Source organism: Thunnus thynnus, chromosome 10, assembly GCF_963924715.1.
Source record: "Thunnus thynnus chromosome 10, fThuThy2.1, whole genome shotgun sequence".
In the NCBI taxonomy this organism is placed as follows: domain Eukaryota; kingdom Metazoa; phylum Chordata; class Actinopteri; order Scombriformes; family Scombridae; genus Thunnus; species Thunnus thynnus.
The window spans coordinates 33,162,157-33,179,735 of record NC_089526.1 but is presented as its reverse complement, the minus strand read 5'-3'; the positions used below and the strand labels follow the sequence as shown (position 1 = coordinate 33,179,735).

General features: G+C 39.1%; 1 protein-coding gene across 1 annotated transcript in view; it reads left to right on the top strand.

Moving 5' to 3' along the window:
• Positions 1-13,355, top strand: part of hace1 (HECT domain and ankyrin repeat containing E3 ubiquitin protein ligase 1) — a 39,453-nt gene extending 26,098 nt beyond the window's left edge. Inside the window, exons 19-24 of the mRNA XM_067602515.1 lie at positions 2,527-2,723; positions 3,510-3,641; positions 5,676-5,774; positions 6,738-6,808; positions 6,896-7,009; positions 9,977-13,355. Of these exons, the coding sequence (XP_067458616.1) occupies positions 2,527-2,723; positions 3,510-3,641; positions 5,676-5,774; positions 6,738-6,808; positions 6,896-7,009; positions 9,977-10,079 (716 nt within the window). The 3' untranslated portion in view covers positions 10,080-13,355. The remainder of the gene's footprint in view (positions 1-2,526; positions 2,724-3,509; positions 3,642-5,675; positions 5,775-6,737; positions 6,809-6,895; positions 7,010-9,976) is intronic.
• Positions 13,356-17,579: the final 4,224 nt, after the last annotated feature.

Below are 17,579 nucleotides of genomic sequence, written 5' to 3'. Positions count from 1 at the left end.
AACAAGATAATCAATGTTATTCACTTTGCCTGTCAGTGGATTCAATGTTTTGGTTGATCGGAGTATTTTCGATTGCTCTTTGTTACTGAAAAAGGACTGAGGAGAGCTAAAAGATTTGATAAGAGATTCATTAGCATCTGAGCTTAATGAATCTGGGTATTTTGCCGACCGAGAGCCAGATCCAAAATGGAACCTGCTATCAGAATCCATCCCTACTCCTTGGCAACATTATACTTCCAGTTTACATTACCCCGAGCTCCAAAATGGAAATAAGAGAGTACATCTTTTAACATCCTAAGGCTCAGAATGTCCCATCCACATGGAACACTGACACCCTCCTCCGTCCAATCACATGCACATATTTACTGCACTGAAAACAGAAAACAGATGATCTGAGATTGTGTAAAACTTTTTGTCCTTATACAAACTATTCTGATGGGTGCTCGGTCAAGTCAGGCTTTTGTTTCCCCTTGTTTTCCTCTTAGTTTCTGTCTTATGTATCTAATGTTCAAATACTGTTAAGGCAAAATGCCAGAAAAAATTAGTGAAAGATGCCTCAAACAACATATAGAACCACTGACATGTCATATGATGGCATTTCTGAGAACTGTAACTTTAAAATAATACATATCACTATATGACTACATGCCTAGCTAAGACATGTAGTGACTATGCTGCCAGCCTGTAAGAAAAGGGAAAGAAAACAGCAAACACAGGACTAAACAGGATTAAACACTTCACTGTGCGCGTGGATCGTTGACTTCATGACAGGCAGACCCCAGCTGGTGAGGGTAGGTGGAGAAACCCTTTCTACCCTCATCCTTAACACTGGAGCACCTCAGGGCTGCGTTTTGAGCCCCCCCGCTATACTCAATGTACACACACGACTGTGTAGCCACTTTCAACTTCAAAACCATCATTGAGTTTGCTGATGACACAGCTGTGGTTGGCCTGATCACAGATAACAATGAAAAGGCCTATCTGAAGGAAGTAGAGGACCTGATCCGTTGGTGTCAGGACAACACCCTACTTCTGAACGTCAGCAAGACTAAGGAGTGGATAGTGAGGACCCTTAATATCAACGGGTCCTCGGTGGAGAGGATGGACAGCTTCAAGTATCTTGGTGTCTACATCACCAAGGGCTGACCTGGCTACTGATTCAGTGATGAGAAAGGCAGGACAGAGATTGTTTCACCTCAGACCTTTGAGGAAATTCCGGGTATCCTCTCAAATATTGAGGAATTTCTACTCCTGCACCATCAAGAACATCCTGATGGGGAACATCACTGCCTGGTACAGAAACGGCACCAAACAGGACTGCAAGGCCATGCAAAGAGTGATTCATTCGGATGAACATAAAATAGGCGGTGCTCTACCCTGCCTAAAGGATATTTACACCAGACACTGCAAGAATAAGGCCAGGAGAATCACTTAAGGGGACATATTATGCTTTTCCTTATTTCCAGTCATATATATAATTTTACAATGTCAGATGTTCATATTAAACGTGGCCAACGTGTCAAATAGTGAGGTAAACGTATGTAGAAGTAATCCCTGTGTGCAAATGTGCAACAAATCCTGTCAGTGTGTCGGGAAATTAAAATAATCAGTGGAGTTAGGCTGCTGTGCCTCGTGCGTAAATGTGCACAGCATCTCTCAATGGAGAGACACAACTGCAGGGAGATCGCTGCACATAACTCTATATTTGTTATATATATATATATATATATATTTGTTCAGTCCCAGTGCTAGAGCAAATCAATAGGACAGGCATTCGATGTTTGTGAGGGGGCACACAATGCATTTTATATTTGTTTATCCTGTTATCAAACAAGTTGAACACAGTTTTGGACAGAGGGTACACAGACCCAGTCCTCCCACTGGTTAAAAACAACAACGAATTTGGTCTTTGCATACGGAAATGATGTACATGTTTATTTGCATATAGAACGGGGAAGTGAGAGCCGATCACAAGTGGGCACTCAAGATGCATGTTAAGGCCAGGTGTGAACAGACGTACTTAGAGCTGTCCCCTTGTGATCTTATCATCCAAGACAAATGTTAATGCCAGGTGTAAACAGGGATTGTGAAACACCCATTTGATTTCTATCACTGTGAAATCAGGAGTTAAAGGGAGAAATTACCAATCGGGAGCACAGAGGGAGAAAGGGTTAAAAACAGGGAGCGTCCCGCAAAAATCAGGAGTGTTGGCAGGTATGGTGAAGTCCAAAAATAAAAATATAGAGCTGGAAATAGTTCGCAACCACCTAGATAATGGCCTTTTCTCCCTGTTGCAGCCAGGAAGAAGGTAACGGATACACCAGACCAGCACTGAGAGACTCAGGAAGAGCTTCTATACTCATGCCACTAGGATCCTAAATGAGGTCACTGCCTAAGACTGCCCCATGGATCCAGCCTCCTGGATAAAATAAAAAAATGAATAAAACCTCCTGGATCCAGCAATCAACACTGTCTGTTCTGTATTTAATGTATGTATCTGTGCTTGTGTGTGTCTGTATTTCCCAGGTATTCCAGTAAACTACCAGGACGTGTCATCCATCGATCCAGAGTACGCTAAGAACCTGCAGTGGATCCTGGATAACGACATCAGTGATCTGGGCCTGGAGCTCACCTTCTCTGTGGAGACGGATGTGTTCGGGGCCATGGAGGAAGTTCCACTCAAACCAGGAGGCACCAGTATTCTAGTTACCCAGGACAACAAGGTACATCAATAACAACCCAGTCAGAGGCACAACAGCATCTTTTTTCTTCTTCTTCAAGAAGTTCAAGTGTATTATGTGTATAAAACAGATCAGATCAAAACAATCAATCAAAATATGTCAGAGGCCTGGTGAAACTGTGTGGAGTTGGGTTTGGTGATTAAAGTATTATGATTTAACAATCATTTTACATGTCTGATTTTGCATAGATTTGTCATATTGTGATATTGGTGAAAATACTGCATTCTTAATAATATTGTGATATTATTTTCAGCCATATCACCCCATCCTAACTTCAGTAATCCATGAACAGCATTCTGTCCCCTTTCCTTGAATAATTTTACCTTTTAAATGAATGATAGAAAGTTTGTACATTTAATCTTTAAAAAAAAAGTCTGATCAGAACACTGGACATGGAGTCAGTAGTAACACTGTTGTAGTTTTAGACTTTTCAGTATTTTCGTGGTGTCATGCTGCAGCAGTGTGGCTGAAGGTGGCATTAATGACCGGATTAAGTTCCCCTCTAGTATATTCATCCATAGTTGGTCTCCTATGAGCGATTGATCGCTCTCCTCCAGCTTTTTGCCCAGAAGATTGTCCTAATTAGAGAGTGCAGTACTATAGTGTTCCTGCAGATGGCAATGTCTTCTCAGGAGAGAGCAGTCCAACAGGAACAGAGAGGATAACTATGTATGAGCCTTTTCTCGTTCTCCTGTCTATCAATATTTCTTGAAGACTTTGATCTGTGTCTGTGTCTGTGTCTGTGTGTATGTGTGTGTCCTCTCTCAGGCGGAGTATGTCCAGCTGGTGACAGAGCTGAGGATGACGCGAGCGATCCAGCCTCAGATAAACGCCTTCCTGCAAGGATTCCATACCTTCATCCCCCCCTCACTCATTCAGCTTTTTGACGAATACGAATTGGTAAGTCGTCCTCCTCTGACCTCCCTGTCTCTCCCCTACTTCTCCTCCCCCTTTCATCCATCGTCTTCCACAGTTGGTATTCTCCTTGTTCCTCCCCGCCTGCCCACCCCACTTGCCTCTGATGCAGGGATTGATTAGCCATGTCTAGGTGCAGGGGTGTGCGTTGGGGGGGTGGAACCAGGAGGCTGGGGTCACCTTGAAGCCCCTCCCTACACTTCAGCTCCATCAGATAGGTTTTTTTTCTGTGTGTGTTGGCAGATTTCATGTCCTCACTTGCATGTGGATCAATAGTGTAGCATGATGATTATCCCGCCCTGGATTTGTTGGACATGCCTCGGTCATGCTGTCATTGCATGCCTGCTAACAAGTTAACGAACGGGCTGTTTTGTGTTTTCACAACCCAACAACTGTTTCACTCTCAGCTCCTTGTGAATATTACTGTGAAGGTAAGTTTAAAAAGTTTAAAGGAAAAGGTTGGACATCTTATATATTTTTTCTTATGGTCAACAAAATACCATGAAAAAACCAAACCAACAATGAACTGATCTACTAACAAGTATTGTGATATATTTCATTCCTCTGTTCCATAGAGCTCCATTGTTGTCCAAAGACTATTAAAAATACATCAATGAGGCAGACCACTGCACTGGATGACATGTTCCTTCATTACTCTGAACACACACTGTAATTTAGTTTGACTCAATCCCACACACACCGTCCTGCTGCCAGAATTACTTACTAGAGCACCAAATGTGGGTTAATCCGCTGCTGAAAATAGTCCCCAACAAATGCAGTATTTTCTCCTGTTTGAGTAACATTTGCTAAAAACTACAGTGACCAGCTGTTTAAGAAAATTACTTTACTAATTACTCTAAAAATGAAACTATATATTTGTGAGCTGTTTTGAAAGATTTACATTCAATAAATCTTCAGTAGGAATCAATGGGTTTGGAGCTGAGAGCCACAGAGTAGGGAAGTCAGATGAGAAACAAACTATAACACATTATAATTTGATTCATCATCAGATTTGATGACAATAAGAAAATTTTACAATGTTGCCAGTCTCATCCTTAAAAAGAAGCCAAACTTCCTAAATGTTAAATATTATCTAAACACAAGGAACTGTTTTGGGCGGCTGTGACTCAGGAGGTAGAGCGGGTCGTCCACAAATTGGAAGATCAGCAGTCCGATTCGCGGCTCCTCCAGTCCACATATCGATGTGTCCTTGGGCAAGATACTTAAGCCCGAATTGCTCCTGATGGCTGTGCCATCAGTGTGTGAATGTGTATGAATGGGTGAATGTGATTCGTAGTGTAAAAGCACTTTGAGTGGGTCGGAAGACTAGAAAGGCACTATACAAGTACAGTCCATTTACGGTTTACAAGAACTTTGTCCAAATCAAATAAATAAGTAAATAAGTACTTGACAGTGTCAATACTCAGGGATACCAGATGTCATACCAGAAGTCATGTTGGATACCGAGCTCTACAAATTAGTCTTTAAGCCTGACTGATTCACATTAAACACAGCTTTTTTGTCGATGTCATTATAAAAATTCAATATTTCTGCTACAGTTACATTCATTCAGTCACAGCAGGCGGCCAACTCAGTTTTCAGCACCAGTGTTCCTCATGTTACCTTACATGAAAATGATTTCAGTGAGTTCCAGGCAGTGAGGTTTTCAGATTTTCAATGTTTGAAAAAGAGAGCAAGAGATCAGTACTTTCTGTCAGCAGATACTCTGAGTCGAGGTATTAGAATCGGTATCAGGACGGAAAAAGTCAGATCTGTGGATCCCTAAGAATGGATACATGTAAACAAATATCTTCAGTTTAGCAACCAAACTGCATCATATACATCTTATCAGAGGTGGACAGTATTAGTGGATTAACCCTAAATCTATGGAATTTATGCTGTTACTAATTTTAACACACACACCTTCAGCTGTTTTTTCCTGTTTTCAATGTCTTATCTCTCAGTTTGGACTTTATCGTCATACTGTGTGTGTGTGTGTGTGTGTGTGTGTGTGTGTAGGAGCTCCTGCTGTCAGGGATGCCAGAGATCGATGTGCAGGATTGGTGCAGGAACACTGAGTACACCAGCGGCTACGATCCTCAGGAGCCAGTCATCCAGGTGGACTGTCCTTCTACCACCTTGACATGGGCTGAACAGTTGTTTCACTTGATTCATTTGGCTTTATTCTGATGCTTATGTTTACCATTTAGGTTGTCCCAACCTCATTCACAGGTTGTTGCCTTATTGTTTTTATGGATTAGTTTGAAAAGAATTCAAGGGAAAGTAAAATTTCCCAAGCAGTGACATGCAGGAACATCTTTTTGTTTCATTGATGATCAACTTTTGAAATGTTGGACTATGAAGAACAGTTGATCAATACTTTCCTGGATGATTGTGCACCATAAGAGCAGAATTATTTATGCCATAAGAGATGTGTCATCAAACTTTCAACTGTTGTGTGTATTAGTCTTAATGTTTCTAACATTCAGTCCGGATTATGTTCCTGCAGTGAAAGCAGGTAAAACATCCGACTGCCTCTTTTCTTCTTCCTCAGCCGTTACCCCTGAGAGACAGATGTGCCCACATGTTGGATCTTTTACCGTAATACGTGACATTGCCATGACAGTGTTTACACACAGTTTTTATTCATCAAGCTTTGATTCACTTTAAAAACTAAAATGTGCCAGAACTTGGATTTAACCTAGGCAGGTGCTTCTTAAAACACCAGTTCATCATCCTCCTCCATGCTTTCATTTTCTGTTGTCTGACTCACCTGGAGTGAAATAAATGTTTTATTTCAGCCCAGTTCTTTTAGCATTTGATCATTATTTTACATCTTGAACTTAGTTAAAACTTGATGACAGTTTCTGTGTTCAGTGATCAAATTTAAAATAACAAACTTCCTTAGATGATGAGGATGATTGATTGAGGAGAAGTAGTTCAATGTGCTACAATAATACTCAGGACCAGGACCTCTTTTAGTGTACCACGGACCGTATTCATGTTAGTGTGTCAAAGTTTCTTGGTGGACACCACAAAACTTGTGGGTAATGTTTTTCTCCTCCTGCTGTTGTGTTGCAGTGGTTCTGGGAGGTGGTGAGGAGTCTGACCCAGGAGGAGCGGGTCCTGCTGCTTCAGTTTGTCACTGGAAGGTTCGTCTGCTGGATTTCCACTGTGCGTCTTGCTGTAGATAAGTATCTATATGAATATCTGCTGGAGTAAAAGTATTTCTCCTTCAGTTCCAGGGTTCCTCATGGTGGCTTCGCCTACCTGATGGGTGGCAGTGGTTTACAGAAGTTCACCATTGCTGCAGTGCCATACACCTCCAACCTACTGCCTACCTCCAGTACCTGGTAATCACTGCATCTCTCTTTCTCCTGACCTAATTCAATTCTTTCAATTCAACCAAACATTCTTTAATGTCTTCATTTACAAGTTCAGGTAATGCTTATTTTCCATATAACAACCAAGCATCCTCATTTTAGACGTGTAGTTTTCTGCACGACTGTGTGGAAAGATAGCAGACTTTCATAGTTAGTTTGATAACACTTTATTTCTGAGTGATTTCCTATTAAGGTTTCTGGAAAGAATTATGTAATTTGGCATTGATTAAATATTAATGACGTCCAAGACAGTAAGTCCAGAGTCTTGGAGTCTTGCCTGTAGACACATTTTTTATCTTTTTTTTTTTTAAACAAAAAACTGTTTTAAGTTTCACTTTATTTTTATTATCATTATCATTATTATTATTATTATTATTGCCCTTTAACTGATACAAGATTTCCAGGAACTTACTACATATCAGTTCCTTTTGTAGGAATTTGTGCACTCAAATATCTTTATGATTTTATGGGGGAATTATGAGTTATTATTGTGCACAACTCCAACATGAATTTATTCATCCAGCAACATAACTCGTATAATAATAGGGAAATAGTCCTCCTTGTTAGCAAGAAGACACAAGAAAGGTCAATTAGAATTATGATTGTTATTAATCTTAATTATAATTTTGCGAGGGTATAGGTATTTTAAGGTTAAATGCAAGCACAAGAAAACACCAACAAGTCCACTTGAGTTATATACACATTTATTACTAATACTACAGCTAAAAGTACTAAACACTACAACATTTTACCAACAAGACACAAGAGGGAAAGGGAAACTGGTACACAAGGCTATGACTGGTGAATGATTGAAATGAATGATGCAGAGTTATCTATTGTGTAGTTTGGTATGAGAGACCTGATAAACAGATGAGATGACTGTTACCTGAGAAGCAGCGAGTCAAATCAACGGTACAACAGCTTAGTTCTGAATTGTCAATTGAAATTATAAATCATGAAATTATATATCAACAGGTTTAAGCAAGTTGATGAAGGTTTTGTATGAATATTTGCTTGCTACCTTGGGTGGCTTATTGCGGAGAATGGAGTTTGATGTGCTGGGGTGAGAAGATGGGGTCTGGGTCTTGTAATGATGAGTAAGTTGGCTGGTCCGGAGTTGAAAAGCTCCTGGTTTGGTCTCCTTCTAGCCTTGATCCACAACTCATGACTCTCACATCTTCTCACATCCTCACATCTTCAAACTAGCAAAATGCAAGCTTTCAACTGGCATGGCAGAAAGCAAGAAGACATGGACAGACGGGTTCATCTCCTGAGAATGGTTACTCCATTAATCAAAGTATTTACAAAGTATTTAAAAACTGCGTGATTCTTAATTTAGCATTTTTGATAGTAGCTTTAGTGTTCTGAAAGTGAAACAAGCAGAATGGTACAATACATGATGGTGTTATCAAGGATGATGGAATTATGTTAGTGGTACATTTCTTTGCTTAAAGGCAGTGGAGTAAACTAAGGCACATAACGACACATAACTAATACTACAGCTACAAGTACTAAACACTACAACATTTTACCAACAAAACACAAGAGGGAAAGGGAAACTGGTACACACTGGTGAATGATTGAAATGCATGATGCAGAGTTATCTATTGTGTAGTTGGTATGAGAGACGTGATAATAAGATGAGATGAGAAGCAGCGAGTCAAATCAATGGTACAACAGCTTAATTCTGACTGGCTCTTAGAGGTGAGTTATGATAAACAGTGGTGGGGGTCTTTTTATCCAAATGGTACTATCAGTTCACACTGGGGTGTGAATTGGTCTTCCCATATTGCTAGCTTTTGTAGCTTGAAGAATCAAAGATGGTTTGGGTCAGCGGTCTGGTTTGGTGACCATGCAGGAGATGGGGGTTCCTTATCTGATGCTTTCTGTTTGCAGCAGGTTGTTTAGTTGGTCTGCTCAGTGAGGAGTTTGGGACTCACTTATACATTATTGGCCAGCATTTCTGGGGCGTTGAAGAAATAGCAGGTCTGTTGTTTGAGGCTTGTGCTGTCTGCCTTCCAAACATGCAGGAACTTTACCCTACACTTTCTAGGAAACTAAATGAAACTCTGCAATACATAGAATAGCATTTCTAATATCAAGTAGTTTTTTTCAGTTTTAATCACAGTTTTAGAAAATAATAAATTTAGGCAAGTTTGCATAAAATGCAAACATGAGTTGAACATGAGTTAAATGAGTAGAGTCTGTGATGTGATTAGACTCCAGCACTGGTTGTTTCCTGTTCCTGTCCTATTTCAATCTTTTTTATATGTAATGATGACAGACGAGGGTCCCACATTTTTTTTAATTTTTTTTCCAAAGATAACACACCTACTTTTCTGAGCATGGTGGAAACTATACATGTTAGATTATGTAAATCCAAAGCACTGCACTGAGTGACGGACAACAGGATGAAGAGATCACTGTTCAGTCTCTCTGGATTCAATCTTGACGCCATCTCAAAACTGTTCCCACTTGCTCACTCAGACTCAACTTAAATGGTCTTCGAGCATCATCCTGCTGTGTTGGTGAGGAAGCTCAACAGTATTGCCAAAGCTATAGGTTGATTCTTAACAGGAAGAAACAAAGCCCAACAACAGCACCCTTAAGATTTGGAGATGAGATGAGTGAACAGACATACACTTCCAGTACCACTCACTCTACAGCATTAACAGGATAGTTGACGTATATTACAAAGCACTAGAGGGCAGTATGTTTCTTCAGTGTTGCTGGCACTGGGTGGTGGCGTTCTTATACACTGATGGCACAGCTGGAAAAGGGAGAGGTTTCTACATGGAGGAATGTGCAACAGGTAATTCATATCGCTGCAGGTCTCTCTTTTGGACAGGCATGGTATGAGACATGATATGAGCCGCCGTGACCTCAGTGCTCCACCGTTTTGACTGTATCCCCCTTTTTTTTTTCTTCCCTCTGCAGTATCAACATGCTGAAACTCCCAGAATACCCAAGCCAGGAGGTCCTGAGAGACAGACTGCTGGTAGCGCTGCATTGTGGGAGCTACGGGTACACCATGGCATAAACATCATATCATTTCCTGCTGCTGGGAGGGCCTCCAGACTCATGCAACAGTCCCTCCTCCACAGATACTCACTCTGTGCTTTTGCTGTACAAATAAAGGGAAATCCAGATTATTATTAAGAAGCTGCTGGAGAGGCACCACAGACTGAACAGAGGGAAACTCTGCCTCCAACAACTCATGCCAGTAATTCTTTTTTTTTTTTTCTTTTTTTTTTTTTTTTGACTGACGCTGGTATCTGGTGATTTATGCAAATTTAAAATCTTTAAATTTGATTATTTTCATACTACATACTTCATACATTTATTTCATAAAAAACAACATTTATACCATAAATCCCCTACTTAAAACACAGGATTATAGTCACAATAATCTATATTAATGCAAGTTTACTGTATGTCACATATCAACTATGTTTAAGGAGCTTCCATATGGAAACTATGTAGAACTGATCAGTTCAAACTGATCGATCAAACTGCATCATATCACAGCTTCACAGTGTCAGCCACTATCAGGCCAGCATAACAGCAAACTTATAAAAACAAATAAATTATATAATATAAAACAGTCAGATTCAGATTTTTCCTAAACTTAAGATTTACGTCTCTTATTCGCTATTTCAATCTTTCTTTGCATCCATCCCCCCAGCAGAAGTTTTCCTTCATTTGGGCCAGTGTCCATCAAAACCTCTCACCATGATGGCTGGGTATCAACATACTAGTGCTGATATCATACCTGAGTTTTTGATAGTTAACTGCGCTGTGAAGAAACCAAAAACATTTTGTGTTAATTAAATTAAGCCAAAGGCACTAATGTTTATGGCTAAAAGTATGTGGACACCTGAACACCCTCGTATAATAACTGAACATGTGATTCCAAAACCATGGACATGAATCTGGTACTGTAACAGCCTCAGTCATATTAAAACAGGAAAGGGATAAACCTAAACTGTTGGCACAAAGTTGGAAGAATCGTTGTCTAAAATGTCTTTGTATGCTGGGACATTTACATTTCACTCCGCTAGAACTATGAGGCCTGGTGTTCCCATATATCTTTGTTCAAATAGTGTACATAAACAGAAATCAAACGCTGCAACTAATAATTATTCTCATTCTCATTAATGATTTTTAAAAAAATAATCAGTAAATAGTTAAGTCTATAAAATACCCATCACATGTTCAAGCTTGTTTTGTCCAACTGACTGTCCAAAAATCTGATTAAGAATCATAATATAGAGAAAAGCAGAAAATCTTCACATTGGAGAAGCTAGAACCAGAGAATTAATAGACTTACTGACACTACACAGTATAGAATTAAATGCATTTCATTTCACATCAGGAAATATCTAATCCAAGAATAACAAGACTAAAAATGTGACCAAACATTTAGAGTCAACATGAAGTACTTGACAATTTCAAGTTCTACAGCAGACTGGAGGCGTCACACCAGTCAAACAATACCAGTCTGCCCAGCTGTGCTCAAAGATGTATCAGTGTGTGTGTCAAAGTTAAACTCAAATATGAATTCTCCTCACTTTTTGTCAGCAAATATATATACTGTAATCTTTCTGCAGCTTTTGCGCAAATTGTTTCCATTTTTGGACATACTTGTGGAACACTTCCAACCTGTGAGCGGCTGTTTCTCATGATATCGATTGAGTGACAACAAGTCCTCTTAGCATTAGTAGTCACCCATTAGCGATTTATGCTGTCTGTCCCTTTACAACATTCAACACTTGGAAGGACCCATCATGCTGTTAAGTTTATATTGGAAAGTAGAAGCTAGTTTACTAATGTATAGTGTCATATACCATTGATTTCCACGAGACAGCACTTTTTGGCACTTTGTGTATGTATGTATATGTGTGTGTGTGTATATATGTGTATATATACATACATATACATATATATACATATATACACACACACACACACACACACACACACACACACACACATATATATATATATATATATATATATATATATATATATATATATATATATATATATATATATATATACACATACACATACACATACATACACACAGTCAACGGTCCAGACGAACAAAATGCACAGACGGGTCATCCTGAACTCATCACACTCCGTATGTTAGTCCATGATTGTTATGATGATGATTGTGATATTAGGTTGTTGGGTTTTTTTCATAAACTTTATTTATAATATTCAAACTTTAAACATTACAATATGAAATGCCACAGTGGGGAGACAGAAGATCATGTATACAAAGTAAAGGACATAAAATAAGTTTAAAAAAAAAAAAAAAGTAATGAAAGCAAAATTAAGTAAATTGAGTACATGAGTGAAATGAGTGATAATAACAAATAAAAAAAACCCAAAACAAACAAGACAGAATAAATACATAAGCAATATTATAAATTACACAAAAATTTTACTTTTACTTTTACTTTGCCCCCACTGGAGAACACTCATGTTGGGTGCCATTATTACTGCAGAAAAATTAATACAACTGAAATGTCTTCTTTTCGGTAATTACAAATTTGACCAAATAAAAATATTGACTTTAATATATGTAAGACGTGTTCAGCTGTGATGCAACATGTGTGTTTGCCAGAAGAGAAAGTGTAGACTAAATGTGTTAATGTATGTGTTGGACATACAGTATGGCCAGGCTGTTGTCTCCATAGCTGCCTGAACATGTTTGACCATTCCTGGACCATAAAAAGCATGTCCTGTGGTTTACTATGTAAAATTATTTGTCATTTTTTAAGTGAGTATTTTGCTGTTATCTGTAGCTGTGCTTCTGTGTCTGTAGTCATGAATAACAATCTTCTTTAGTGATGGCATCCTGTTTGTATATCTCTCTGTTTAGTGCTTTCTGAAGGAGCAATATGAGATATCTACATGACAAATGTTTGGCTCGCTGTGCCAAAAAGCAAAAGCTGGAATCCTTTTTAAATACCTTTTTGTATTTTTGCCTACACAAACATATTTTTATTCTAAAAAAGGGATGGGGATCATGTCATGAATGTATCACAGAAACTGCTACCTTGGTTTTCTTTCTTTTCTTTTATAATGGAGTGTACATATTCATTAAATATTTCATATTATCTATCAGTATTGTTTTGAATCCCTTGCTTGAACTGCTTTTGTAAACAGATGTTAATGTTTATTGACAACAGAGCCTTTATACATATTTCTGTAAATGTCATCTGTATCAAATGATGTATTTTACCATAAATACCATATGTTGTGCTTTGAGATTTTATCCAATAAACCTCGTTTTGACAATCCAGTTGATTTGGTAATGTTGCCAGTGAGCTGTTGAGAAAAACATGGATCTAAAAATCATTCACAGAGTGAGGAGAGGGTATAAGCAGCTGACGTGCAGCCCTCCTGTGTGTGTGGGGACAAAAGCTGTGCCCCCAGTTGAGAAAAATCAGATTTTTGGGTCAGTGGTTAAGGTTAGGCAAGTAGTGGTTAGGGTTAGGGTAAGGCTCCAGGAAATGAATGTAAGTCTATGTAATGTCCCCAAAAGTGACCAAGGACAACGAGTGTGTGTGTGTGTGTGTGGCCGCAGAGTACTGTGTTGGGTCACCAGTTTAGAGCAGCAGGTCTACTGCTGCTAAATGGCCCCTAACCAGTGTTCAGTGAGTCCAACATCTGCTGCAGCTCTGTCCTAACAGCACATTACACTGACTGCCTCACTCCTCACCCTGTTCAGGATTAGACCAATCCTGACACCAACCAGACTGTCTAGCACTTTAAATGGGAAGTGTGAAGGAACTTTTTAATATGAGCTTTTAATCATCTATTTAAATGCTGTTTCTTAACTGGACTTATTTATGCTGCTTTTATCTGTTTTAGACTGATTTTCTTGTTTGGTTGTGTGCACTAGTACTGTCTTCACAAAAGAAGTTCCTTACAGAAAAATCGAATTGTTTGAATTTGAATTTGGAAATTGTGGACATTATAAAACTACAGATTTGAAGGAAGGCAAAAAAGTGAGAGAAATATGCAGTTTCAATCTAATGACATTACATTATTACTTATCTTTATTTCTTTATAATACCATTGATTAAACATGGTGCCCTCTACAGTATACCTGGTAAAAATGGATCATTTCATGTATATCATATATATCATAATATCATGCCAGGATCATATAGTACTACTGACTACTGAGTTTTGTTAATAGCTGCAGGGACTCCTACACTTAGCAAGGTGAAAGTGCCAACCTTCACAACTATCATTGTTTTCCAGCTATTAATTAAGACAAAGTTTATTAAGCCAGATTCTGGCATAGTTTGTCCCACTATATAAGAGAATATTCTGTAATGTGAGCGTGATGATGTTTGAGGTGAGTCAAAGCTAAGAGCTGTATCAAGGGTGAATATTTTCATGCAAGAAAATTCCAAATATGAAAAAAATGGCCGAAAACCATTTACAGTAGTGTGTGCAATAAACTGCCAAGCATCCTGAGAAAGGTTTTTATTAGTGGTAGGTGTCATTCTAAAGACTATCAACCTCAAAGCAGTTGAGTAAAAGGAAAGCATTCATGCACGCTTGTTTGGAATAGAATTTGATTGTATTACTCGAATTAAAACATGGTGATGGACACAGAAAAATCACCATGGACAATATGTGATTTCTAATGAGAGGCTGTTCTACTGGCAAACACATCTACTGTATCTGTCTAACCTTATTCTTCACCACAGTACCTGGTCCCCATGGCAACCCTTCCTCCTCACCAATAATGGACTGCACTCTACTTTAAACACAGGATGCTTGCCATGGCAACAACTTCCTCACAACATTAGTCTGGTATTGCCATGGTCACAGCTTTTCAAGTGCTACCTGTTTCCTGCTGGCAAGCCTGAAAGGCAAGACAAAACACACAGAAGTCAGGCCTCACTGACGTCTGATGTTCACTATCGGTTTTGTGGCTCTGTCATAGCACACTTCAATTTTATACATATTCTTTCTACTGTATTATCTATCTATCTATCTATCTATCTATCTATCTATCTATCTATCTATCTATCTATCTATCTTTCTATCTATCTATCTATCATTCAAAGTACAGTATACAGTATACACATTACACAGTAAATTGGTGCAAGGAATTTGTTTGTTTGTCAGGTTTAAGGTAAGATCTAAGTGAGTTTCTGTTTATTTTTCAATTTGCTCGTGAAGAACCTGAGTGGAAACGCTGAAAATCTGAAAAAACTCTCTAAATATTGCATACATTTTTTGTGCTTGGCCGTGGTGGAAAGGTTAGTGTATTCAGTGAAAACAGTGTTAGCCAATAAATGATGATGTACATGAAGCATGTGACTCAGAACGTCACTCAAGCCTCCCAGTGACTAAGTGCCCTCTCCACTGGTGCACTGATGGCAGGAACCGCAAGCACTCTCATATCCACAAGATAGAGCCTTGGGAAGACCTTTGCATGCCTTTTTCAGAAATCCAGGCAGTCCACTTACTCTTCATCAGAGGACACCTGGATGTAGCAAATGAGCTCAGCCATGCAAAGGTGTTGAGTTTTCGCAGGTGGCTCCTCCTGATCGTCATCTCCACTACTGCTCTCAGCATGACTTTCTGAGCCTCAGCTAAAACAAGGTCTGAAAAAGTTCCACAAAAATCATGATTAGTTACAATATTGTGATATTGATATACACTACACACAGTGGTGATGGTTAAGTTAATGAATCAATGATAAGTAAGCCTAAATTTGATTTTATTTATGTTAGTAATGCATAATGTGATGATAATGTGTTTAGATAGTGTGTATACCTACCTGTTATCATCTCCTTCTTGACTTCACCTGACGTGAGGACATCTTGCTCAATCCAAAAGAAGCTGAATGATGGATCTAATAGTGCAGACATCATGTAGACCATATCTCCAAATGGAAGATCTACTGCAAGCTGAGCTGGGTCATCCACATTTGCAAAGTTCCCCTTAAAATGGTATTGGATTGACTTCTGCAGTGCTTTCACTAAACCAACCAGGTGACAAGTTGTATTCAGCATACTGATGAGGTGGCTGTTGAATGAGAGTACGCAAGGGAGAGCCGCACTGACAGTCACCACTTTCTCCCCTTGTGTGAGGTCTGTTGCTTGAAGAAATGGGGCCAAAATTTCCACAAGCTCTTTCAGCTGACTCCATTCTCTGGCTGATAAGCACAGGCGATATTGTCCTTGGGCTTCCAGGAGAGTATTTAGGCTTTGAGGACCAGGTCAGTTATTGACTCCACAAGGCAGAGAGTTGTGTTCTGTCGTGTTGATACAGCAGAGAGGATGCTGTGATTGGCTCCATACTCTGCCTCAAATGCTTCCTTCAGTCCACAAGGGGAATTATGGCTTAGCCACTGCTGTTTTGCCTGTGTTACCTTGCTTCTATTTGTTCCTCCCTTTTCTACATACATTCATTTTATACAAACTAGATCCAGCTTATAAGTGGATGGACCATGGAAATGTTGGTGCCAACTGCTAGGATTTGCTAATGTTATTCTGACCTCTGCCCCCCTTACTTTTTTGCCCCTTTTTCCTAGTGTTCCTGCCAGACAAACAGTGTGGTGTACCGTCGGCACCCCTCTCCCCTTCAGTACACGTGGTGGTGTGATGTGGTAACTGTGTGCACTTTAACTCTGTCTTTAATGTGTGGTTTTGCTGTGTTTAGGGGACAGTGTATGAGTGTGTGTGTGTGTGTGTGTGTGTGTGTGTGTGTGTGTGTGTGTGTGGTGTGCAGGTATCTTGGTAGTACTCAGGTAACCCCCTAAAGATTTTGAGGTGGTTCATGACTTACCAATTTTATCGAATTCTCTAGCATTCATGGCAGGTTGGCACTAACATTTTGCTTCTTTTTAGGACTGTGCTTTTATCATGTGGTTTCCGGGTGGTGCCCCGTTATTATTAAATCTTATTTATCATTTTATTACTTTAATAATTAATTATAATCTCTGATAATTATTAATTATTGCTAATAACCAGCCATCTCTTCACAGATCCAACAGTTGGTGTCACCATGTGAGTCTCTCTAACATTTGGTGCCCCACATTATTAATTAATATTAATAATTTAGTTATTTTATAATTCATGATTATGCCTGATAATTATTGATTATTACAAAAAACCAAATGCACTGCTGACAAATCCAACATAAATCTAGCTTCAAGAATGTCATGTCAGTGGTAGAGAAGAGATACTGCCCAGTAAGTCGGACATCTGAGTGAGCTAGCAGCAGACAAAGAGTCCAAGATAAAATCCAAACTAGAAAAGACACTGTGTGTGTGACTATGGATATTTGGACTGACAGGAGCATGTGTGGCCTTTTAGGGGTAACAGCCCACTTCATGGAAATGGTGAAAAACAGACAGACAGTTTATAAAACCTAAAATGTCCAAAATCAACTAGACCTATGTTACATATTTTGTCGAGTTGTGTACTTACATTATCCCAAATGTTTACAACAATTTTCAAACCCAGAGAAATCCGTAATTTTAATCAAAGTTATG